The sequence below is a fragment of the Chrysemys picta genome, chromosome 14 (assembly GCF_011386835.1).
Source record: "Chrysemys picta bellii isolate R12L10 chromosome 14, ASM1138683v2, whole genome shotgun sequence".
NCBI classification, from domain to species: Eukaryota; Metazoa; Chordata; order Testudines; family Emydidae; genus Chrysemys; species Chrysemys picta.
In genome coordinates this window covers 26,586,972-26,610,881 of record NC_088804.1, presented here as the reverse complement: position 1 = coordinate 26,610,881, position 23,910 = coordinate 26,586,972, and the positions used below count along the sequence as shown (strand labels likewise).

The following is a 23,910-nucleotide window of genomic DNA, read 5'->3' as shown; positions in this document are numbered from 1 at the left end:
CGTCTCGGCACCGCTATGATCGTCGGCACCGATCAACGTCGAGACGTAGTTCTCGGCACCGCCACGGTCGACGCTCGACGTCGAGGGGCCGCTCCCGGCACCGGGCATACTCCAGGTCCTCGTCGAGGTCCAGATCCGACTCCCGGCACCGACGAGGTCATCGGCACCGGTCGCGGTCCCGGCACCGATCGCCGGCACCGCGCAGAGATAGGTCATCTCCAGACCGGCACCGTGCGGCACCACAGCCCACGGGGCTCGTTTCATCTCTCTCGGCACCGCCATGGCCGTCAAGATCGGTGTCTCGCTCCTCGGAGGACCTGTCGAGATCGGCATATCCCCCTCAAGGGCAAGCCGAGGAACGAAACTTGGGCCATTGGCAGGAGATGGCAGAGGACCACTCTCATGGACCATCTCACTGGTCGTTTTGGACCCCGTGGGCGTACCATCAGGCGCAAGGGGCTCCAATAGCTTCGACCTCTCGCTCGGGTCACTCCGTTAGAAGGGCCCCGGAGTCCACCATCTCTCGGCCTCCGCCAGGGGCCATGGAGGCTTCAGTGTTCACACCACCCGACACCATGGACCCAAGTGCAGGTGATGCCCCGACCCAAGAGCAGGGGGATCAGGACCCCCCCTTGGATCCAGTGCCACCGGAGGCATCCTCTTCCTCCTCTCCGGATGAGGCAGTGGCGGGCACTTCCTGTACGGGTCCCCCTCCGATAGATCTTCGGGCTCACCAGGATCTCCTGCGTAGGATGGCCCGTAATATGGACCTACAGGTGGAGGAGATAGTGGAGGTTCACGACCCGATCGTGAATATCCTTGGAGCAGATGCCCCATCGAGGGTGGCGTTACCTCTGATCCGCACGATCCAAACAAATGCGGATACGATATGGCAAACTCCTGCCTCCATTCCACCCACAGCGAGAGGGGTGGAAAGAAAATACTTTGTCCCGTCGAAGGACTGTGGGTACTTGTATACCCACCCCCAACCGTGTTCACTGGTGGTGGAATCAGTGAATGCACGAGAGCGCCACGGCCAGCAGGCTGCAGCGCCTAAATCAAAAGAGGCTAAGCGGCTCGATCTGTTTGGCCGCAAGGTTTACTCAGCCGGAGGGCTACAACTTAGAGCGGCGAACCAACAGGCGCTACTGAGCCGCTACAATTTCAACTCCTGGAACTCTATGGGGAAGTTTAAGGAGTTGATTCCCCAAGAGTCCAGGGAGGAGTTTGGAGCCATGGTAGAGGAGGGCAAGAAGGTGGCTCGGACCTCCTTGCAAGCCTCCTTGGACATTGCAGACTCAGCGGCGAGGACCCTGGCTTCGGGTATCGCTATGCGCAGGATCTCCTGGCTTCAGGTTTCGGGTTTGCCTCCGGAGCTGCAGCAAACCCTACAAGATCTGCCTTTTGAGGGTCATGGATTGTTCTCAGATAAGACGGACTCTCGCCTGCAGAGCCTCAAGGACTCGAGAACAATCATGCGCTCCCTGGGGATGCATGTTGTGGGCCCCCAGCGCAGGCCGTTTAGGCCGCAGCCTCAGCGCTTCTACCCCCCCCCGCCTCGTCAGAGACAGGACTCGGCCCGGAGGCGAGGGCGAGGTGGTAGAAGAAGGTGGACCGGCCCTCAACCTGGCCAGAACCAGGGGCCACCTAGACCACCTTCAGGCCCCAGGCAGAACTTTTGAAGGTGCGGTCGAGGACGGCGCCCCAGTCATCCCCCAGGATCCAGCCCCCTCCTTTCGGGATCGCCTCTCCCACTTCCACCGTGCTTGGTCCCTTATAACTTCGGACCGTTGGGTCCTCCGCACGGTGGAGAGGGGATACGCTATCCAGTTTTCTTCTCTTCCCCCCTCCTCCCCCCCTTCCCCGTCCCTCTTCAGGGACCCTTCTCACGAGCAACTTCTTATACAGGAAGTCTCTACGCTCCTCGCCATGGGGGCCATAGAGGAGGTTCCAGTGGATTTAAGGGGCAGGGGATTCTATTCCCGTTACTTCCTCATCCCCAAGTCCAAAGGAGGTCTGCGACCCATCTTGGACTTGCGCGGACTCAACAAATTCGTAGTAAAGTTGAAGTTCCGCATGGTCTCTCTGGGGGCCATTATCCCTTCCCTCGATCCTGGAGACTGGTTTGCCGCCCTCGACATGAAAGACGCATACTTTCACGTTGCTATTTACCCGCCTCACAGACGCTTCCTCCGATTCGTGGTAAACAGGGTGCACTACCAATTTGCAGTCCTTCCCTTCGGCCTATCTTCGGCCCCACGGGTCTTCACGAAATGTATGGCTGTCGTGGCAGCGTACCTTCGTCGGCAAGGGATACAAGTGTTCCCGTACCTAGACGACTGGCTGGTACGCGGTCGCACCAAGGAACAAGTTCGCGATCACGTCCACATAATAGTGCGCACATTCAACAAGTTGGGTATCCTACTCAACAAGGACAAATCCACTCTAGAACCTACCCAGAGAATAGAATTCATCGGTGCGGTTCTAGACTCCAGACGCGCACAAGCCATCCTGCCAGACAATCGCTTTTGCACCATCACGAGCCTCATCCAAGGACTCAAAGCCTTCCCAACTACCACGGTGAGGTCGTGCCTTACCCTGCTGGGTCACATGGCTTCCTGCACGTACGTAACCAGGCATGCCAGACTTCGGCTTCGCCCACTCCAGACCTGGGTGTCATCAATATACCGCCCACATCGGGACAGCCTGAATATGGTGGTCACAATCCCGAATTCGGTCCTGACCTCCCTCACATGGTGGCTAGATCACAATGTGGTTTGCGAAGGGATGCCGTTTCACGCCCCACAACCCTCTCTGCACCTGGTCACAGACGCTTCATCTCTGGGTTGGGGCGCCCATCTCAACGAGCACCATACCCAGGGCCTGTGGGCTGCACCTCAGCTAGCCCTACACATCAATGTTCGGGAACTGATGGCGGTGCGCCTGGCGTGCCAGGCATTTCTCAATCTCCTACGGGGCCGCTGTGTGTTAGTTCTCACCGACAACACCACGGCCATGTTTTACATCAACAAGCAAGGAGGAGCACGTTCGTCAATTCTATGCCAAGAGGCCATTCGCCTGTGGGACTTCTGCATCGCCCACTCAATCCATCTCACGGCATCGTTCCTCCCTGGAGTCCAGAACACTTTAGCGGACCGACTCAGCAGGTCCTTTCAAACGCACGAGTGGTCTATCCGTCCGGACATCATACATTCCGTCTTCCAGAAGTGGGGGTTTCCCCAGATGGACCTGTTTGCATCTCGAGACAACAGGAAGTGCCACGTGTTCTGCTCCCTGCAAGGTCGAGCCCCAGGCTCCCTCTCGGATGCGTTTCTCCTTCCCTGGAAAGACCACCTGTTTTATGCCTTCCCTCCGTTTCCTCTGGTCCACAAGGTACTGCTCAAATTGCGCAGAGACCAGGCACAGGTAATTCTGGTCGCTCCAGCGTGGCCGAGACAACATTGGTACACCACGCTGCTGGAACTCTCGGTTCAGACACCGATCCCGCTTCCGTTGTATCCGGATCTCCTCACGCAGAACCACGGCCGGCTGCGTCACCCCGACCTGCAATCACTCCACCTCACGGCGTGGCTGCTCCATGGTTCACCCACGCAGAGCAACAGTGTTCACACTCTGTCCAACAGATTCTGCTGAGCAGTAGGAAGCCTTCAACACGGACCACATACTTGGCCAAGTGGAAGCGGTTCTCCTGTTGGTGCGAACAACGAGCCACGTCCCCATTGCACGCACCTATTCCTCTTATTTTGGAATATCTCCTCTCCCTAAAACAGCAAGGGTTGGCGATATCTTCAATTAGAGTTCACCTGGCCGCTATATCGGCCTTCCATCCAGGGGAACTCGCGTCCTCGGTATTCTCTAACCCAATGGTCGTTAGATTCCTCAAGGGCTTGGACCGGATGTACCCACAACAACGTCAGCCCGTTCCGACGTGGGACCTCAACCTGGTTCTCTCCAAGCTCACAGGTCCTCCATTCGAGCCACTGGCCACCTGTTCACTTCTGTACCTGTCCTGGAAGACAGCCTTCCTCGTAGCCATCACCTCAGCAAGGCGCGTTTCTGAACTCAGGGCGCTTACATCCGAGCCCCCTTACACAGTTTTCCACAAGGATAAAGTGCAGCTTCGTCCACATCCTGCCTTTCTCCCTAAAGTGGTTTCTCCATTTCATATCAACCAGGATATATTTCTCCCGGTTTTTCACCCTAAACCACATGCTACTCGCCAGGATCAACGTTTGCATTCCCTGGACGTGCGAAGGGCCCTGGCCTTCTATATTGACCGCACAAAGCACTTTAGAAAGACGACGCAACTCTTCGTTGCAGTGGCCGACCGAATGAAAGGCTCACCGGTCTCCTCACAACGCCTATCCTCCTGGATTACGTCTTGCATCCGGACTTGCTACGACCTGGCAGGTGTCTCAGTACCACACCTCACCGCTCACTCCACGAGGGCCCAAGCGTCCTCGACGGCTTTCCTGGCGCAAGTTCCGATCCAGGACATTTGTAGAGCTGCGGTTTGGTCGTCAGTCCACACGTTTACAGAACACTATGCACTAGTGCAGCAGTCCAGGGACGATGCTGCCTTTGGATCAGCGGTTTTGCACGCAGCAATGTCTCACTCCGACCCCACCACCTAAGTTGGGCTTGGGAGTCACCTAATGGAATGGATATGAGCAAGCACTCGAAGAAGAAAAGACGGTTACTCACCGTTGTAACTGTTGTTCTTCGAGATGTGTTGCTCATATCCATTCCAAACCCGCCCTCCGTCCCCACTGTCGGAGTAGCCGGCAAGAAGGAACTGAGGGGGCGCCGGGTCGGCTGGGGTATATATTCAGCGCCATGAAGGCGCCACTCTAGGGGGCTCCACAGCCGACCCGCCGGTGTTGCTAGGGTAAAAATCTTCCGACGATCGTGCACGCGGCGCGCACACACCTAATGGAATGGATATGAGCAACACATCTCGAAGAACAACAGTTACAACGGTGAGTAACCGTCTTTTCTCACACACAGGGAGATGTAATAAGCAGTTATACTGCTTTAATGATAAACTTATGCTTTTTACTCCTATTCGTCCTGTGGAGTAACAGCAACTAAGGGGGAAAGCTGGATTCTGTTCTCTCTTCTACATTAAAAAAAGTTATTTACTAAATTCTAAACAAACGAATGTGTTAAAACCTATGGAAAGCAATGGTGTTGCAAAGGTGTAACTGAAGAGTTAAATTTGCCTGCTAAACCTTTTTCTTACTGGTGATAATGGTTAAAATGACACTTTAATCTCAGACCACAGGCTGAGTTTGTAGACCAGCAAGTAGCATCCAGAGGTCATTTTTACTCAGACTAAGCACATTTGATATGGAAGTTATTGACACAAACAGATGCCATAATACCATTTTACAGCCACTATAAAGTCCACATCTATTTTTAAATGTGTGCATGGTGCTTTTTAAAAAAGCATCAAAAACAATCTTTACACATTTAATTTGTCTTCTTCCCACTTGGTGGTAAACTGTATTGGCACAAAATCCCTTTAGGAGATAATTTTGATAGCCATACATTTTATAATATGAGATACAAAGCCATGGCCAGCTTCCTAGTATATGTTTCACAAGGGTTCTTTTTCAAATACACATGAAAAGTATGTTATGAGTATAAATAACACAAGTCTGATTAAAAAAAGCCCCCAAATTATTTCTTGTATACAAGAAAGAGAAACTTTTTTTTTTTTTTTTTTTTTTTTTTTAAAGCATGTGCTATTAAGAGGTAACAGAAAAACCTGAGAGGAAGATGTACCCTCATACACTTCTCCCACTTAGTTTTGGGCATGGCAGTTTTCACACTGAGGATTCTATGGGCTACCAAAAGTGTATTTTTCTATCCCACTAAGTTAGATATAGCCTATGCTACAAAACAGTTTGCTCACACCCAAATGTAGCAAGACATCTAAGATCACCCACAAAATACATTCCTGATCATTAACAAGGTTTGTCTCTTCATTTTAGTTTCTTTCAGTAATCCAAATCAAATTCTGTAGATGAAAAAACATAAGTATGCAAACTATGTTAAGTTCTGCCTCTGTTGTACACAGACCTCCTGAGTTTCTAGCCACCATTGCACGTCACAGCATCGGCCTTGTAAATTGCGCCAGCACTTGCATCCACAGTAGTACAACTATACAGGTGACTAAAATCCCAGCATACACAAGGCCTTGCTCATTTCTTTTTTCAAAAACCAGGGTAGATTTTAGGACCCACTGAGACCCAGGTACTCAACTTGTAAAGATGAGCTGCAAAAGATTTTACAAAAACTGTGCTTGTGCCTCTTTTGTTTCTTTATACTGTATGAAGTAGGCATGCAAGGAGTGCTTCCTTAAAGTTTATGTTTATCTAGAGAGAGCATTAGAAATATCAACTGTGGTCTTCCCTACTTTTACTAGAGGACATTGGTAGGGGAGAGAGTTTCTCTCAGAGGATGTGCACTACTGGCTCTAACACCTTAAATGAAAGGGTTAGCTAACGGGTCTGAGTGATACTTAAAATCACAAACATTGTACACTAGTCATTTATACACATTTTCTGCATTTTAATTTTACAGGAAAATACAAAATATTAAAAAAGTAAACATACCAACTCCAACAGCACCAAACTGCTGCCCCACTAATGGACTTGGATTAAACTGACTGTATGCTGGCATCCTGCCAAAAGGACCATAGGATCCCACAGATTGGAATGAAGAAGTAGAAGACGATCCTAGTGAAGACTGAAGAAAAATATTTACAGAATACAATACACTTCTGCAACGCAAGGAGCAGAGAAAATGTAGGACTAAACTGCTCACCAATGAACAGAGACAAAAATCACTAAATTGCATATTAAAGTTTATAAAAACGTGAAACCTTACTACACCTCTACCCCGATATAATGCGGTCCTCCAGAGCCAAAAAAAAAAAAAAAATCTTATTGCGCTATAGGTGAGACCACGTTATATCGAACTTGCTTTGGCCCCCCCTGCTCCTTGTCCCCTACCGCCTCCTCCAGAGACCCCCGTCCCTAATCACCCCCAGGACTCCACCCCCTACCCAACCCCGCTGCTCCCTGTCCCGACCCCTATCCATACACTCACTGGCAGCGGCAGGAAGCGGAGCAGCCCGGCCCCAGCCAGCTCCACTCTGCCAGCTCCCAGCTGCAGCGCCCCGCTTCCCGCCGCCAGTGAGCGCAGGAAGGTTGGGGAAAGGACCCCTCCCCCCTCCCCGTACTCACCTGCAGCAGGAAGCAGAGCGCCGCGGCCCTAGCCCTCTCTGCATTCCTTGCCCCGGCCCCAGCCGTGTCACTGGGGGGACGCCTGGGGCCGCGGAAGCGGAGCAGCCCAGCCGGCCCCAGCCCGCCAGCTGCAGGTGAGTACGGGGGGCGTCCTTTCCCCAACCTCCCACACTCACTGGTGGTGGGAAGCAGAGCGCTGCAGCTGGGAGCTGCCGCGCTGATCCGCCAGAGCACTGCTTTACTGCGTTGTATGCGAACCCGTGCTATATCGGATCACGTTATATCGGGGTAGAGGTGTATTTATAAAAGGAATACACATTGTTTAATACAGACCTTTCAAACTGACAGATATTGGAAACAGTAAAGAAAGCCTCAAAATACTGAAGTACCTGTCCACGTTAGAATTATTCCACAAGAAAAAAAAAGTACATAGGCAAAACTTTCACAAATATACATACAATTTGGGGCATTCCCACACATTTTACAGTGTTGCCAACTTGAGATTTCAATCACAGAATTCATAATATTTGGTGTTTTCTTAAAGCCTCAGTTTCTGGACTCATGTGATTACAGAAGAATCTCAGCTTCCCTTAAAATTTTTTTCAAGGTTGCCAAAACCCCTAAGTGTTTGTCTACACTGCAATAAATAACCCCTGGCACAGAGTCTCAGAGCCCTGGCCAGTTGACTCAGGCTCAAACTGCAGGACTAGCAAAATTGCAGTGTAGACATTTGGGCCAGGGCTCCAGCTGAGGCCTAAACGTCTACAGTGCTATTTTACAGCCCTGCAGCCTGAGCCCAAGTCAGCTGACCCAGCCCAGCTGCATCTATGCCATGGGTCTTTCATCACAATGCAGACACACCCTAAAACTCAAACTAGAAAGCAAACAAAACAACCAAAATGCATTTTTTTTTAAATCTCATGATCTTTTAGTGTCCAACTCATGTTTTTTAATGTCTGGCATTGGCAATATTGCAATTTCATAGCTTTTGAATAAGTCTGGCAGAAACACTTGTGCTAAGTTTAGTGGCGCACTGAGCTATTTATTACTTATGATAACAAGGGCTTTATTTGAGAATTGGGCGTTCTGGGCTAGTACGTGAACATTAAAATTGTGTCATTCAATATAAGGAGAATTAACCAAGTTACTTTTAATTCCCCACCCTCTCTGTCTACTATCAGAATGGCAATTCTAGAACATCCCAGCAACTATTAAGACAAAGGATGCATGCATATATAGCTTTGCCTGTGAGGAGAGATTTGAGCAGGGGCGGCTCTCTGTTTTTTGCCGCCCCAAGCACGGCGGGCAGGCGGCTTTCCGCAGCGCGCCTGCGTGCGGTCCGCTGGTCACACGGATTTGGCGGCATGCCTGTGGGAGGTCCGCCGGTGCCATGCCATCGGCGTCCCTGCAGCCCAATTGCCGCCGAAGACTGGCGGACCTCCCGCAGGCATGCCGCCGAAAGCCGCCTGCTGCCGCCCTCACAGCGACTGGTAGGTCGCCCCCCGTGGCTTGCCGCCCCAGGCACGCGCTTGCTGCACTGGTGCCTGGAGCTGTCCCTGGATTTGAGATACCAAGGGTGGTTGGCTCTCTCAAGTCACATGGAAACTACAAGATTGTGTGTGCGTCAAGAGTGATGTGAAGGCAGCTGGAGATGCACTGTTTTCCTTCCAAAGAATGACTACTTCCTTTTAAAATAGCTTCCCTTTAGCATGGAGACTTTTTTTTATCTAGAACAACATCATTATTTAATATATTTGCACTAACCTGCAGGACACAGGAATTTGAACATACAAGCCAAGATTGTTAAAAGTGACTAGTGATTTTGGGTGCTGCTGTTTGTGTGTCCATCTTGACACACCTTAAGGAGCCTGATTTTCAGAAAGTACTGAGCATCACCCTTAAAAGTCAGACACTTAAGGAGCCAAGTTACACACCCTAAAATTACTATTCACTTTTGCAAATCTTGGCCAGAGTCTATAAAACACTGTTCTGTAGAGCAAACTTTCAGTTACTGTTTCCAAAGCATTAATTGCCACAATCATGGAAAGCAAATCTGGTTCCAAAAGAACAATTCTACAACTTTAGAACACCCAGATCTTGGCACTGTGTGTTTACAACATAAGGTAGTGTGAACAGTTTATTCTTCAATGTGTTTTGGGAAGATAACTGGACAGTATTAAATTACACCCTCAGATTGCAATAAACATATCTAAATCTTACCTGAACAATAGCAGGGTCCTGGGGCAGAGAACACTGTGGCTTTGGTGGCTCACAAACAGTAAGGTCTTTAATATCACTGCCACGGAATATAATATACTCAAAGACTTCATCACGAGGTGGTATAGGACGATCTGTTGGTCTATCTTCCGTACCAAAGGAACGTACTGCAGGAGGGAAGGGGGGGGAAAAAAATCAAGACAAGAGTTTTATGTTGTTTCAGAGACCACAGTTGTATGAGATATTTATACACCCATTCTGACAGAGCCAAAGGGAAAATTTGTACCATTGATTTTCACCTCCCTATAGTTACAACACATGCAAAACAGAGAAAATATTTTAAAATATTCACTAGGGGGCACTGTTTGTTGCCAACACACCAGAACACCTTATAACTAAGAAACAAATTGTTTATGACTTGCAAAAAACCCACACTAGTTTAAATTTAAAGATAGAAATCTTCTTTGCCCTGTTCCACTTAGAGGTGAGCCATCATCTTTACCATCATTTATTAACTGAAATAAGTTTTATGAGATCTGGCATTAGCTACGGAAGTGTTCAGAGAGATAATCAATACAAGCCACAAGTGATAAACCTACTTTTGTCAGTTTAAGCCGGGGCGGGCAAACGTTTTGGCCTGAGGGCCGCATCAGGTTTTGGAAATTGTATGGAGGGCCGGTTAGGAGAGGCTGTGCCTCCCCAAACAGCCAGGCATGGCCCGGCACCCACCTCCATCTCCCCGTCTCCCCCGCCCCCGGGACTCCTTCCCCATACAACTCCCCCGTTCCCTGATAGCGCCCCCCCATCACCCCTGCCCCATCCACCCTGCCTGCTCCCTGTCCCGACCTCCCCCCATCACCCCATCCAACCCCTCTTCTCATTCCTGACTGCCCCCCCCCTCGGGAACCCCTACCCCATCCAACACCCCCTTCTCCCTGTCCCCGGACTGCCCCGGAACCCCTGCCCCTGACCGCCCCCTGCCACCCCATCCACACCCCCGCCCCCTGACCACCACCCCAAACTCCTCTGCCCTCTATCTACTCCCTCCCTGCTCTCCACCCCCTTACTGTGCTGCCTGGCGCACTGGTGGTGCTAGAGCCGCGCTGCCCAGAGCACTAGGACACGCGACCTGCTGGAGCCATCCACGCCACCATGTAGAACAGAGCACCGGGTCAGGCCGGGCTCTGCAGCTGCGCTGCCCCAGGAGCTCACAGCCCCGCCGCTCAGAGCGTTGCACCAGTGGCGGGGCGAGCTGAGGCTGCGAAGGAACAGCAAGGGAGGGGCCAGAGCCGAGCCTCCCAGGGCAGGAGCTCAGGGTCCGGGCAGGAAGGTCCCACAGCCCGGATGTGGCCCGCGGGCCATAGTTTGCCCACCTCTGGTCTAAGCTGTATGATAAATTCCTAGTACAAAGGTTCCTTTTCTTTTCTTCTTTTTTTTTTAAAAGGAGAAACTTGCTGAAAAATAGGTACTCTAGACTGACCAGTCCTTGAAACTAAATACACACCACTAAAACAAACATTTTTATGCAGATATGCAACTAGATGAGACATCCTAAGTAAGTGGTCCTGTTCTCAGAGACCTGAACTATGTTCTGGCAGTTACTTATGTTGATATCTAGATTAACAGAATAGCAAATTAAATTATGCCCCTACTACTTCATTTAAGGATCACAAGGATAAACAAGACTGACCAAAAGTGATAAAGACAAGAATATTTTTCAACGAGAAAAATCTCGTTTCACATGTAAATTATAAGCTCTATAAAAAGGAGGTGAAAAATAAGAGTCCAGAATAGATATAATGCATATACTATTTTCCTTGTAGAGAAGGTTTAATTAACTTATTCTAAACTCATACTCATTTAAATTTAGATTAGACTGTCAACGAATTCATTGGGACGGGACTATCTTCATAAATGTATGTTTTGCGCAACCATAACACATTGAGTATTACTGTAATGTTAGTGTAAAAATTAGATTTTACATACCTAAGTGAATTCGAAAAATTTTACAAGTCACCACTGCATTGACATTAGACTTCCTATTAGCGCCCCTCTTATTTCACCATGCATGACCCCCCACCACATATTACTAATAGGCATGGTGTGTTATCAGTTCCTTCTCCCTCATTTGTGTCCGTTCCCTCTGCCTTCAAACTTTGAGAGAAGACTGGAGGAGGGGAGGACACAAGGCAAAGTCTTATCTCCTTCCTCCTCTTCATGTTTATATTTCTTGAGCAGGCAGTCTACTCTTGTACCTTGGCTTCCTTACTTCTAACCCTCTGTAATCTGGCTTTTGTCCTTCCACTGAGACTGCTGTCATTAAGATCCCTAGAGACTTCTTCCTAGTGAAGTCTAAGGGCTTCCTCTCTATTCATCATCCCAGCATTGCCAGCTTCAAGTGCTCAGAAACCCTAATTCATACACCCCCAAAATTAATAGATTGATTTAAAAATAATGAGATTTTAAAATAGATTTTGGATTTTTATTTGCTTTGTGGTTTTCAAGCAACTGTGAAGTCTAGACACTTTTTTAAATGAAAGCTGAGATTCTCCAGTAATCACATGGCTCCAGGAACTGAGGGTTTAAGAAAAACACCAAATATTATTTTATTGCCAGTCTCACAATAAGAGTTACAAATTATCATCTGCACCATTGTCAACCATACCATTCCTCCTTAACTTCCACCTTCCTTGGTTTTCACAGCTTTATGTTTGACTAGTTCTCCTCATGGTCCTTCGGTATTTCCATCTTCTCTCCATTTCTAGTCTCCAGTATACCACAGATTTTTGTCCTGCCCCCTGTTCTCTCTCATCCCCATGTCTACAACTTAAACTCAAGTCATCTAACCATCTTCAAAGAGCCTCAATTACAATAGTTATTTCTCCACCCAACTTCTCCGTGTCCATTTAGACACCTGAGGCATCAGATAGCACTTTTTGGAACTAGAAGAATTCTATTAAGTTACAAAAGGAAAATTATGCCACTCCAAAAACTATGCTGTTAGTCTTAGTATATTTATCTAGGCATTTTATAACAATTACTTGTTTCAGCCAAATGTGCATTGAACTAAATAAGGTTCACGGTTATGCAATCCCTAGAATCTTTTTTTATTATTAATTTTAACCATCTCTTAACTCTTGCCACCCTTCTGTCCTGTGAGCAGTAGTTGAATTTTACTTTTTTTTGTTAGGAGCACTTGGATGTGCACACTATCTGGTACGGATGATTTATTTAACCTATTCCATTTGCTAAGGACTTTCTCTCCAGACTTCAGTCTCAGAAAATGTCCCAAAAGTAGGCACGTCCTTAACATCCTTTATTGTGAAGGCCAATATACAAAAAAATAATTTAGCTTGTCTACTTCAATTACTCCCCAGCAAGGCAGTAGACCAGAGATTTTCAGCACATAACCTATTACAAAATTCTGAATAAACCAATCTGAATGTCCTCTGCACTCCAAGGACACTGAGCTGGTTGGCTAATTTTAAAAATTGATCTGGATTAATAACTGTTCTGATAGTCCACAATTTCCCATCATTTTAATGCAGTGAGCTATGATCACCCACTTCAAACAGATTCTATTCCTGGGGGAATTCTGCACCATAAAATTAAAAATTCTGCACACTACATCTTAAAATTCGGCAAAATTCTGTGATTTTATTTGTCAAAACAACAATATAATCACACTAGTTTCAATTATTTTGGTAATTTATTTCATAATACCGGTCAGCAATTACGTCTTTAACAATACAGAATGAAAAAGATTCAGAAAATGTTTTTTTGACAAACAGATTCCTTACTAGGCATATACATACATAACTGAGTAATAATTCATTTAAACTACAATACAGCACTCGACCCAAAGTTTAAGAATCTGAAGTGCCTTCCAAAATCTGAGAGGCATGAGGTGCGGAGCATGCTTTCTGAAATCTTAAAAGAGCAACACTCCAAAGCGGAAACTACAGAACCTGAACCACCAAAAAAGAAAATCAACCTTCTGTTAGTGGCATCTGACTCAGATGATGAAAATGAACATGTGTGGGTCCGCACTGCTTTGGATTGTTATCGAACAGAACCAATCATCAGCACGGACACATGTCCTCTGGAATGGTGGTTGAAGCACGCAGGGACATATTTACATGCGAGATGTGCTAAAGATTCATAACTTGTGACACCGGCTACAACAGTGTCATGAGAATACCTGTTCTCACTTTAGTGACATTGTGAACAAGAAGCGGGTAGAATTATCTCCTGCAAAAGTAAACAAACTTGTTTGTCTGAGCGATTGGCTGAACAAGAAATAGGACTGAGTGGACTTGTAGGCTCTAAAGTTTTACAATCTTTTGTTTTTGAGTGCAGTTATTTTTTTGTACATAATTCTACATTTATAAGTTCAACTTTCATGATAAAGATTGTTCTACAGTACCTGTATTAGATGAATTGAAAAATACTATGTTATGTTTTTATGGTGAAAATATTTGTAAGCAAAAATATAAAAGTGAGCACTATACACTTTGAATATATTTGAAAATGTAGAAAACATCCAAAATATTTAAATAAATGGTATTCTATTAATTCTTTTAATGGCACGATTAATCACAATTAATTTTTTTCATTGCTTGACAGCCCTAATTAGAACTAAATACAATAGGAGTATAAATAGACAACCAGATTAAGACATTGTGTTTCAGTAACAAGAATAGGTGAAGAAATTGCTACTAAAGAACAAAACAAAAGATCTCAGAGAAGAGGTAAGCAGGACATGCTAGAAAAGGGCAGGAAAGAAGAATATACGAGAGGTTTTTGAGCAAGCACTACACAAAAACGCCAAATTGTCCTGAAATAACTCGCATAAAGAAAAGGTCAGAAAACAGTTTCTGCCTGATTGTCCAATCCAAGGGTTGGGTTATCCCCACTCTGCAGAACTGTTCATCCTCCCTATCAATCTCAAAAGATCCATAGAGGCCCTGTGCCTCTGTACTACTTCAAGAACTGTGCTGCCTCCTGGAGAGCTGCTAATGCCTCCTCTTCATCCTCTGTGATTAGTGAGTCTACATAAACTAAATATTGATCAGTTTGAATAACTTATGCTGTGAATCCCCTCTGGGAAGAGGGCGTGATGATGCAGCAAATGGATCCCCTGACCCTGCTTCCTTCCCCATGCACACAACCAAATCCCTGCAGATGTGCTTCTGTGGAATCAGGTGGAAGATGCAATAGATCCAGTACTCTTCCCCTCTCACTGCTTTTTGCCCCCTTCCACTTACATAAACAGAGGGGAGCCTCTGGCTTTTAGTTGGCAGGTTTCTTGATGTTTTGTTATTGGTTGATTTTGCATACAATGACTTTGAACAGAACTACTAGAACAGAACACACACAACTAAAAACTGAAGACACTGTTCCTAACCCTTACTGTCTTCCTCTCCCCATTTCTGTCTTTCATATCAGCCTTGCCTTGCAAATTTCAGACATGTTCAACTCTGCACATTCCCATCCCACCGTTGTTTCATTATTCATTTAGAGTCTGCAAAAACTGTAAAAGTGTAACTAAACATAGTATTTCGAGCTCATAATGCATTTGTATTATGTTGCTGACTCTAAATGTGGGCCTGTTTTCGCCTTATATATTTTGTTTATCAATAACTGAATAAAGCAGTGATCTTGTGTTTGTATAAAATATTCAGGGTTTTTTGGGTAAGAAAATTTACATTTAAATTCTAGTCTCAGTTGAAAACATTATGTTTTAGATTTTGCAATCCTAGCATATAAATATAGGTTCCATAACACCAGACAGCATTAGCATTCACAGAGATCTTTTAAGGGATGGTAAAACACAAACATGAAAAACTAACATTCCATGCAGAAGACAAAATTTATTTAATACAGAGCGACTTGATTACATGGTGCATTGGCGTATGACATGCTGGTGCATCCTAACTGTCTATGTGGACCCTTGCTGGTGCACACTAAAAGTTCCCTAATACGAGCTGATGTAGTCCTGTTCCAAACCGCACTACATCAATGTACACTAGGGAACTTTTAGTGCATGCCAGCAATGTCCACATAGGCAATTAGTGCATGACATGCTGATGCACACTCAAATACCATTTAGACAAGCCCTGTTAGTGCTTCCCATAAGAAGAGTTTATTTACCAGTCAGTTCACATTGAAGCATGATGTATTTACAATAAATACTCTCAGCATCAATCCAACTCACAAATCTAGGCTATTAGAATAGAGTAGGCCTTAGCTTACTTTGAACTGTATTGTTCATGATTGCACTATTAACACAAAACCTTAACTCCAACTCCATACTTCTCTATGGGAAAATACACACACACTTCACCAGTATGAATGTTTATGTTGCCAATATTACAGTTTAGGTTTTGCATTAAAGTGCAATTATGTGGCATGTGTATTTGTTTTACTGCATACTTTGGATGTGTATGAGACTTACTTATAGAGGTGGAGTCTGTCGGTGAAAGTAATGAACATGAAGAGATTAATATGTGTTGAAGGGGAAGCATGGTCTGGCAGACAAGACACCTAAGCGGGGGGGTCTATCTTCTGTTCTACCATCCACTTGCTGTATAACTTTGGGCAAGTCACTTCCTTTCTTTGTGCCTCCATTTACCCTCCCAGCTTTTGGCCTGTGTATTCAGACAGAACTCTTTGGGGGCAGGGACCCTCTCTTACTGTGTTTTTGTACAGATCCTATCACAAAGAGGCCCCTCAATCTCAGTTAGGCTCTACTGTAACACAAACATTAAATGAAGATTTCCTCACTTTGAAGGGTTTGTCATGTGCTGCCTTTAAGCAACTAGCTTTTTAAATGAAGTTCTCTTTGGAAGATTAAATAGGTAACAGAATCTGAGCAGAAAGCAAAAAACTAAAAAAATGTACATTGTAATAATATCTTACTAGGAATTAGTCTTCGTTGAAGTTAGCTTTGTGTCACTAGAAAGATTAAATTGTAGAGTGCCAAAAGATAATCTGGGAGGAGCAGAACAGACTTAGAGCTCTCTACAGCTCCCTTGCTGAAAGACATCACCTAAAGCTGCATCCTGCCGCAGATGAAGCTGCATTGTTTCACAGACAAACATGGAATTAAAGGGAAACAGACGGTAGACATGTGAAAAAGTAGCATGCCCTATTTATTACCCTTGCCTAAGACCGGCTAGGGAGGCCATGGGCAAATCCATTGACAATTCCTGCTGCCGATTTTTAATTATTTAAAAAGTGAACTAAAATGTCATTCACTGTCAATACCCCCAAATGCTCTCTACTTTAATGTGGGTTATGGGGAACGCAGAGAATTCATCCTATTTTTGAGTTAAATACTGCAACCAGTTTATAGCAGGTTTCTTGTAGTTGAGGTATTGTTAGGCTTCACTTGTAATCCTAAACCTAGTTTACAGTACTCCCTTAAAAATGGCTTAATGGGCTGAGAAAAAGAAAGGTTTACTTTTTGGAGTCCAGTGTGACTGATTAAAAGCAAAATCTCTTGGTCATTATATATAACACTATGTACAGTAACAACAGTCATCAAGAAAGATTAACAAAGTACGACTTTGATCCTACCAAAATTATGCACATAAACTACTTGTGCATGAAGTTGTCAATGGGGGCTACTCACGTGTGAGAAGGGATGTGCATAAGTCTTTGTATGATCAGAACCTAAATCTTTAATACTGTTTTGGTCTTAGAGTTGCAGTAAGTATAAGACTAGAAAAAACTCAGGTGAAGTACCTTATTCTAATTCTCAAGTCAGTGATCAGAAACTGAGGGCCAGTTCCTCAGTTGTGGCTGAGTAGCACTCTGTGCACTGAGGAAGAGAGGCAGTACAAATGAGATGTTTGAGGTTCCTCTATCCTTGGTAAATTATTTTTTAAAGTAAAACGGTCTATTACATTTCACTCTGAGTACAAAATGCCTCATGCAAGATGTATCTAGCTTCCCTTCCCATTTTATTTCTTGAGTCAGCCAGTAAGATAGTTTACAAACATTTAGAAATAAGAATAAATTGATTTTTACGAAGCTTAATAGTCTGCAGCAAGTTGGGAGCTGGTTTCTGAAGACTGACAACTGGAGATGGTACTAGCATAGCATGATCATAACAGTTTAGTAATGCCATAGAGACTAAGTGCAAGTACCTAGAATATATCATTAGAGGCAGTAGCCTCTGCATGGCTGAAGTTGCAAACTGATTTCATTACAAAATACGGTGGCTCAAAAATGTGGTTAAATCTGAAAATTCTCAGATTTACTCAAAGCAGAGCAGAATATTTTTTTGAGAACAATATTTATCAAATATTGAGGAACAGGTAATCAGAAATTAGCCTAATTTAAAATACACTTTTGTCTATCATTTGTTTTCCTCTAGCTCAAACTGCTTTAAGCTTTCCTCATAGGTAAATCTCATGCACCAAGTGTATATTAAGAAACAGATTCTAACTAAGCAAAGTTCTGTTGTTTATTTTTTGGGGCCCAGTCCTGCTGCCACTGACTTCAATAGGAGTTTTCTGCTATTATTTCAACAGCAGCAGGCTCAGGCATTATGTGAGGGAGTACACTGCCCTCTACTGGCTAACTGCAGCATAGGAAAACACCTTTATGTGCTAATATCTATCAGAACTCTTCTTTTTAACACATGTGGCAGAGCTTGCATTTTTGATAGCTAAAGGATCAGGGTTCTAGTTCTCTGCCAGAGTGTTTTAGTATGGAGAGAAGACAATCTCTCCCTAGTTAAAGGTTGCAGTCTGTCCAATTCTCAGCCCACACTGTTATTTTGGCTTAAGAATGGCTTATTTTGGTTTAGCTTAAACCAATTTCTAACTGACAAAACTGAAATAAGAATATCCAATATAGCCTTTTTCACCAGTTTAAAACACTGAACTTAAACCAGTGCAACTTTCTTGTGTAGATGAGACTCAATCTAGATAAGAGTAACATGAGGCTGGCTGGATGGGATGACGCAACTGGAAGAAACATTTGATTCAGGCCGTCCATCTGCCTTTTTGGCCAGGATTTGCAACAGGGGGTTCTAGTTAAGAGTTCCGGCTGCTACCAGCTCTGGTGGCTGCTACTGCCACATAAGGATATAAATATTGTTTAAAAAGTTAACTGCTTAAAATTATATCATTTAACTGGTTAACTGATTAAAGGGAGGGGGTTGGGGCTGCTCTGGCCAGCCCAGGGTAGGGGGGTTAAAGCTTAGGCTGGGTTAACGGTAAGACTAATGCTTACCAGTTAACTGTTTAATATTTTACACCCCTACTGCCAAGTCAGGTTTTTTACATCTGTGGATGATTAGAGGGTTGCACCCATTTCTTTCAGATATGGATCTTGCAACAATCATCTAGCACCTGTCACTTCAAGATTAGATGACTGCAACACATTCTAAAGAGGCTAAGTCTTAAAATCCATTCCAAAACTGCAGCTAATCCAGAACTCAGCAGCCTGCTTGTTATCAGTATTTCTCTTTGTGAGCATAGTAACCTCAGGCTCTATGGCCTGGAAGGGCTCACACAGATTTTGATGTACAAAATCCTAAGTGGCCTGAGACCAACCCCTCTAAGAGGCTGGCTTTCTCTCTGTAACATACTGTCACAGTTGAGGTCAGTAGACATGCCAAAGTTGGAACCCCTTTAATGAGAGAGAAAGTTGATAGATACCTGAGCCTTTGGAATTTGTTTCCTGTGTTGGTACATAACTACATATTTGTTAACACTCAGGGGGTGCCACAAGGCCCAACTTTTCTCCCTCAACTATAAGGAGACAGGTAGTGATGGACAGCAGTGCTGTGGACCTTTGGTGAGGATTTTGTGGAGTGTTTAATTGGTTAGATTTATATTTGATTCGATCTCAGGATATCTGATGTGTTTATTTCTAAATGATTGCGATGGGTGACAAGAACATTGGATGGACACTATTATTTCACAGTAAAAAAAAATCCAACTAAATAAAGCTCAGAAGCAAAGTACAGCTCAACATATATATGGCAAAATCTGGACCATACTGAATATGCGTTCCCTGTCAGGCGTGCACTGAAAAAGCCATTATTAGTTTGGCCAGCACTGCTCACTCCTTTAACCATCTGTCCCACTCACAGCATAAGTAAATATAGACTGTAAGCTCCCTGGGGCAGAGACTATCTTGAGTGTTTATATGTGGAATCACAGTCTAGGAGTCCTTAGGTACTACTGCAGTATAAATAACTTATGTCTATTTATCTTTCACCTTATTGCAATCTTAGCTGTTACTTTTAATGAACAGATGAATTCAATGTGATATTAAATTGATGGCATCTCTTTATGTGGAAAAAAGGTTTACCTGTTTAACATCATGAACTATGGTATTTTATAGCAACTTTGGCCCCAATTCTGCATACTCTTATTCATATGCTTGAAGTTCAACATGTGGTGCATGTATATAGTATTGGGACTATTTTTCTTTGCATGTTAGCTATTTAGAGTTCAGTTTTGCATAAGCTGTCATCCAATGTGAACTTTCACCAAAGCCAATGGGAGTTGAAGCAATTAAACTACTGTAAGAAACGGAGTAGACAGGCGTATAACATTTAATAAGTGGCCTTTAATCCAATGACATGCAACACTGAAGACAAAGGATAGTACATACTTCAGAGGGCAACACATGCCACACAAAAAAAAAAAAAAAAACATTTTCCAAACCTTTTACATTATTTGGATTACACAGGAAGCTATTTTTCTCTTAGTCTAACAGGGAAAAAATTCTCCCTGTCATTTAATTTATATTATTTAAACAAGATTTTCAAGAGATGTAGTTCATACGAAAACTATAGCAAAATACATTTGTATTTTAAAGCAATTAGTACACGCTGAAAGAGACCAACCTCAATTTTCTACTTGCATAAATTCATTTTCAAGACCCATGTTCTGTGTTCAGAGAACCCCATATGAAACAAACCACCACCACACCTGGCAAGTCCCATCACAGAGGCTTTCTTTTCACTGTGTGCACTAAAATCTATGGACTCCAGACATCCCCCACGCTGCCTAAAGCCCTCTATTCTCTCACACATCACAAATATAGGTACCCTTCATATAGCCTAAGGATTCTGCTACACTTGGGGTACGTCTATACTACCTGCCGAATCAGCGGGTAGCGATCAATCTATCGGGGATCGATTTATTGCATCTTCGTGTAGACGCAATAAATCGATCCCCGATCGCTCTGCCATCGACTCCACGGCGAGAGGCGGAGTAGACGGGGGAGCGGCGGCTGTCGATCCTGCGCCACGAGGATGCGAAGTAAGTGATTCTAAATCGATCCAAGATACGTCAACTTCAGCTACGCTATTCTTGTAGCTGAAGTTGCGTATCTTAGATCAATTCCCCCCCCGCCCCGTGTAGACCAGGCCTTGGTGTTGTTTTCCTCTCCTCCTGTAACTAAACTATTGTTGTATGTAAAGTAAATAAGGTTTTTAAAATGTTTAAGAAGCTTCATTTAAAACTAAATTAAAATGCAGAGCCCCCCAGACCCTTGCAGTGCGAGTGCCACCAAAAATCAGCTCGCGTGCCATAAGTTGCCTACCCCTGATCTACAGGATCCCCTTCTAAAGATCTCAACCCTTTCTCCCCACCCATTCAGCAATGCTGTGAAGTTCTGTATCAAAGGTATTTAGGATCTCCTCTTATATAGTCCAGGATACAGGCCCCTAAGCCTTTGGTCCCTTTAAGCTTTAGCTAACGCCCTGATGGAATACTTAGTGCGGATGTACAGGCTTCCCTTATGCATATCATTGATACTATCCCCCCAATCTTCCTTGTGCTCTTATCCTGGACTCTTCGTTCACAATATACAGGTCCACTTAATAGCCAATTCCCTCTGCCTTCTCCCTAATTCAGGGCCAGCCCCACAAAACTGTAGGCTTCCTCAGAGTAGAGAATCCCTGCTCCGTTTCTCACCAAACACCAGTTTTGCCTCACTAGCGCACAATGCAGGAACTCGGTGAGTTTTTGTACCACCTTTGCCACGGCCCCTCACCCAGCCCCAACTCCACGGTGAAATTATTGGTCCCAGTGACCCCACAGCGCATCTCCCTTTCTCGGCTTCCCCCACAGTCTCAGTCCGGGCCAGCTCTACAGAGAGCTCTGCCAACGGCGGGCAGGAGCCCTCGTAGCAGCTTTTGAATCTGATTCCCTGACTGCCCCCCCCCCCAACTCCTACCTCCGCCACTGGGGGCGCTGCACTGCCAGGGAACGAGACTACAGCGCCCCCTAGGCCCCTGCTCCACTTCCCTCGGCGGCCCCTCACCTCTGGCCAGGGCCACTGTGGAGTCCCGGTCCTTTCATAGCGTAAAGCGGGCCGCCGCTCCGCTCCCTCATTAGCCAGCGCCACGGTGGAGCTCTGGGTGGCTCGTCTCCCCCCACCCGTAGCGGGCCAGAACTCCCGAGGCCGCGGCCGTCCGCTCGCCATCCCCCGAGCCCCTTACCCTTGGCCAGCGCCACGGTGGAGTTTTCGGTGTCGATGGTGTACAGGATCCCTTCATAGCGGATCTCGGCCTTGGAGATGAGGCTGATCTTGCTGCCGATGTAGGGCGTCCCCCCGCTCATGGCGCCGGCTCCCCGGACAGGGACCCCCTTTGCCGAGCGCTCCTGAGGCCAGACACGGGCGGCTAAGCGAACCCCCTCACAGCCCGAGCCGGCACTCCACTGCTCTAAGTTTAGGCGCGAGCGCGTGTTGACTATTCAGCGACCGCTCCCCCCACGCAGGCCCTTCAGCACAACCCCCGTCGAAGGCAGTCCAAAGCTGCCAACATGGCCGCCGCTGCCTTCATCTTCCCTCAGAGCCGCCCCCTCTCCGTCCCAGGCCGCGAAATGGATGCCGGGAACAGAGCGATCTCGCGATAGCCGCGGCCTCACAGGTGCGGGGGGAGGGAGAAGCTCGGGTTGGGAGAGAAGAGGGGCTGCAGAGAGGAAAGTGGGCTAGAGAGGAAAGGTTTCATGGAGAGGTGTAATGAACGGATTGTGCTTATAAAGTGTGGAGTCCGCCATGCATTAGACTGTAAATACACCTTTCTGTGCGCACATCGCATGTGTCCTACTGCACACGCTGCATCGCACTTTGTTTGAGTGGCCTTGAATGACATCATTTGCCATTTCATTTCACTTGCATCACTCCTGAGCGTGTTTGTCCACCACGCTGGAGGCGTGTCACGCGTTGGCTTTTTGCCCATGGGAAAAAAAAACAACAGCATGTGAAATACTTTGGCTTTGCTGAGAAACAAGCCACCGGCCATGAAATGCCACTCTCTCACACACACATCTTAATAAGCAATCGCCATTTAGGCCCCAGGCCTGCAGTCAATATTCATGCTGGAATTCTGCTTGGGCACCTGGGTGGGGCTAAGTGGTTCTAATTTAGGGTAACCAGACAGCAAGTATGAAAAATTGGGACAGTGGGTGGGGGTAATAGGAGCCTATATAAGAAAAAGACCCCAAAACCAGGACTGTCCCTATAAAATCGGGACATCTGGTCACCCTATTCTCATTCCAGGATTAGGGCCTTGGTTCTCTCACATATGATGTGTTAACCTGAACAAGATAAAAGAAAACACCAACCAGTTTGTTCAACAGCATGAACATTTTAAAGTATTTTTCCATGTTTATAAACTTTGAAATGTATTTGAAAATAAAGTTTACAGTGACAGGAATAACTTACATAAAACAAGTTCAACATATACACAAATCATATGTGGTTCATTACAAGTCTGTTTAGATGTCTGGCTAATTTTATGAAGTGCAGACCTAAGGACCAATTCTGTAAACACTTATGCATGTGCTTAACTTTACCTATGTGAATAAGCACTTTGATATCAATGTGACTCTTGTGTGACTAAAATTAAGAATGTGCATAAATGTTTCTAGGTTTGGGCCCACATTTAGTACAATAAGATGTAGCTTACATGTATATATTATATTGTCATAAAAAGGATAAAGTGGATCAGTTAAATGGAGGCAGAAAATCTAAGTTAATGTTTTACAGATTACCCACTCACACATATACTTTAAACCTTTAATTAAAACTCGTTCCTTTTTTAAGCTCTAAAAATTTATAGCATAAATTGTGATTTGCAACCCTCTGTATAGACACTTCTTTAAGAATGGCTTATTTTGGTTCAGTTTAACCCAATTTCTAAGGGGTTGTCTACACACTGTTTTTGTACTGCTTTAACTATATTGGTTTAGATGCAGATGTAGTTAGTGGTACAAACTAGTTTGGCTGCAGTTATACTGATATAAACATGCTTTTAGTAGTATAGCTTATTCTACATGTTAAGTTATACCAGTATAAGCAGCTTAATAATGGTATTACTGTATGCACACACTGTATTGTACTGATTTAAATACACTGATATGAAATCATGCCCCTAAGT

At 45.3% G+C, this 23,910-nt stretch overlaps 1 protein-coding gene across 4 annotated transcripts in view; it reads right to left on the bottom strand.

Moving 5' to 3' along the window:
- LSM14A (LSM14A mRNA processing body assembly factor) overlaps window positions 1–22,371 on the bottom strand; it is a 39,685-nt gene extending 17,314 nt beyond the window's left edge. For 2 of the 4 annotated variants that reach the window (XM_005289933.5, XM_024104159.3), the window contains exons 1-3: window positions 21,967–22,371; window positions 9,495–9,658; window positions 6,642–6,774 (exon numbers count right to left, since the gene is read on the bottom strand). In XM_005289933.5, coding sequence (XP_005289990.1) covers window positions 6,642–6,774; window positions 9,495–9,658; window positions 21,967–22,087 — 418 coding nt within the window. In that variant the 5' untranslated portion in view covers window positions 22,088–22,371. The remainder of the gene's footprint in view (window positions 1–6,641; window positions 6,775–9,494; window positions 9,659–21,966) is intronic. The other 2 variants (XM_024104158.3, XM_024104160.3) reach the window with 2 other exon arrangements.
- Between the last annotated feature and the right edge of the window lie 1,539 nt (window positions 22,372–23,910).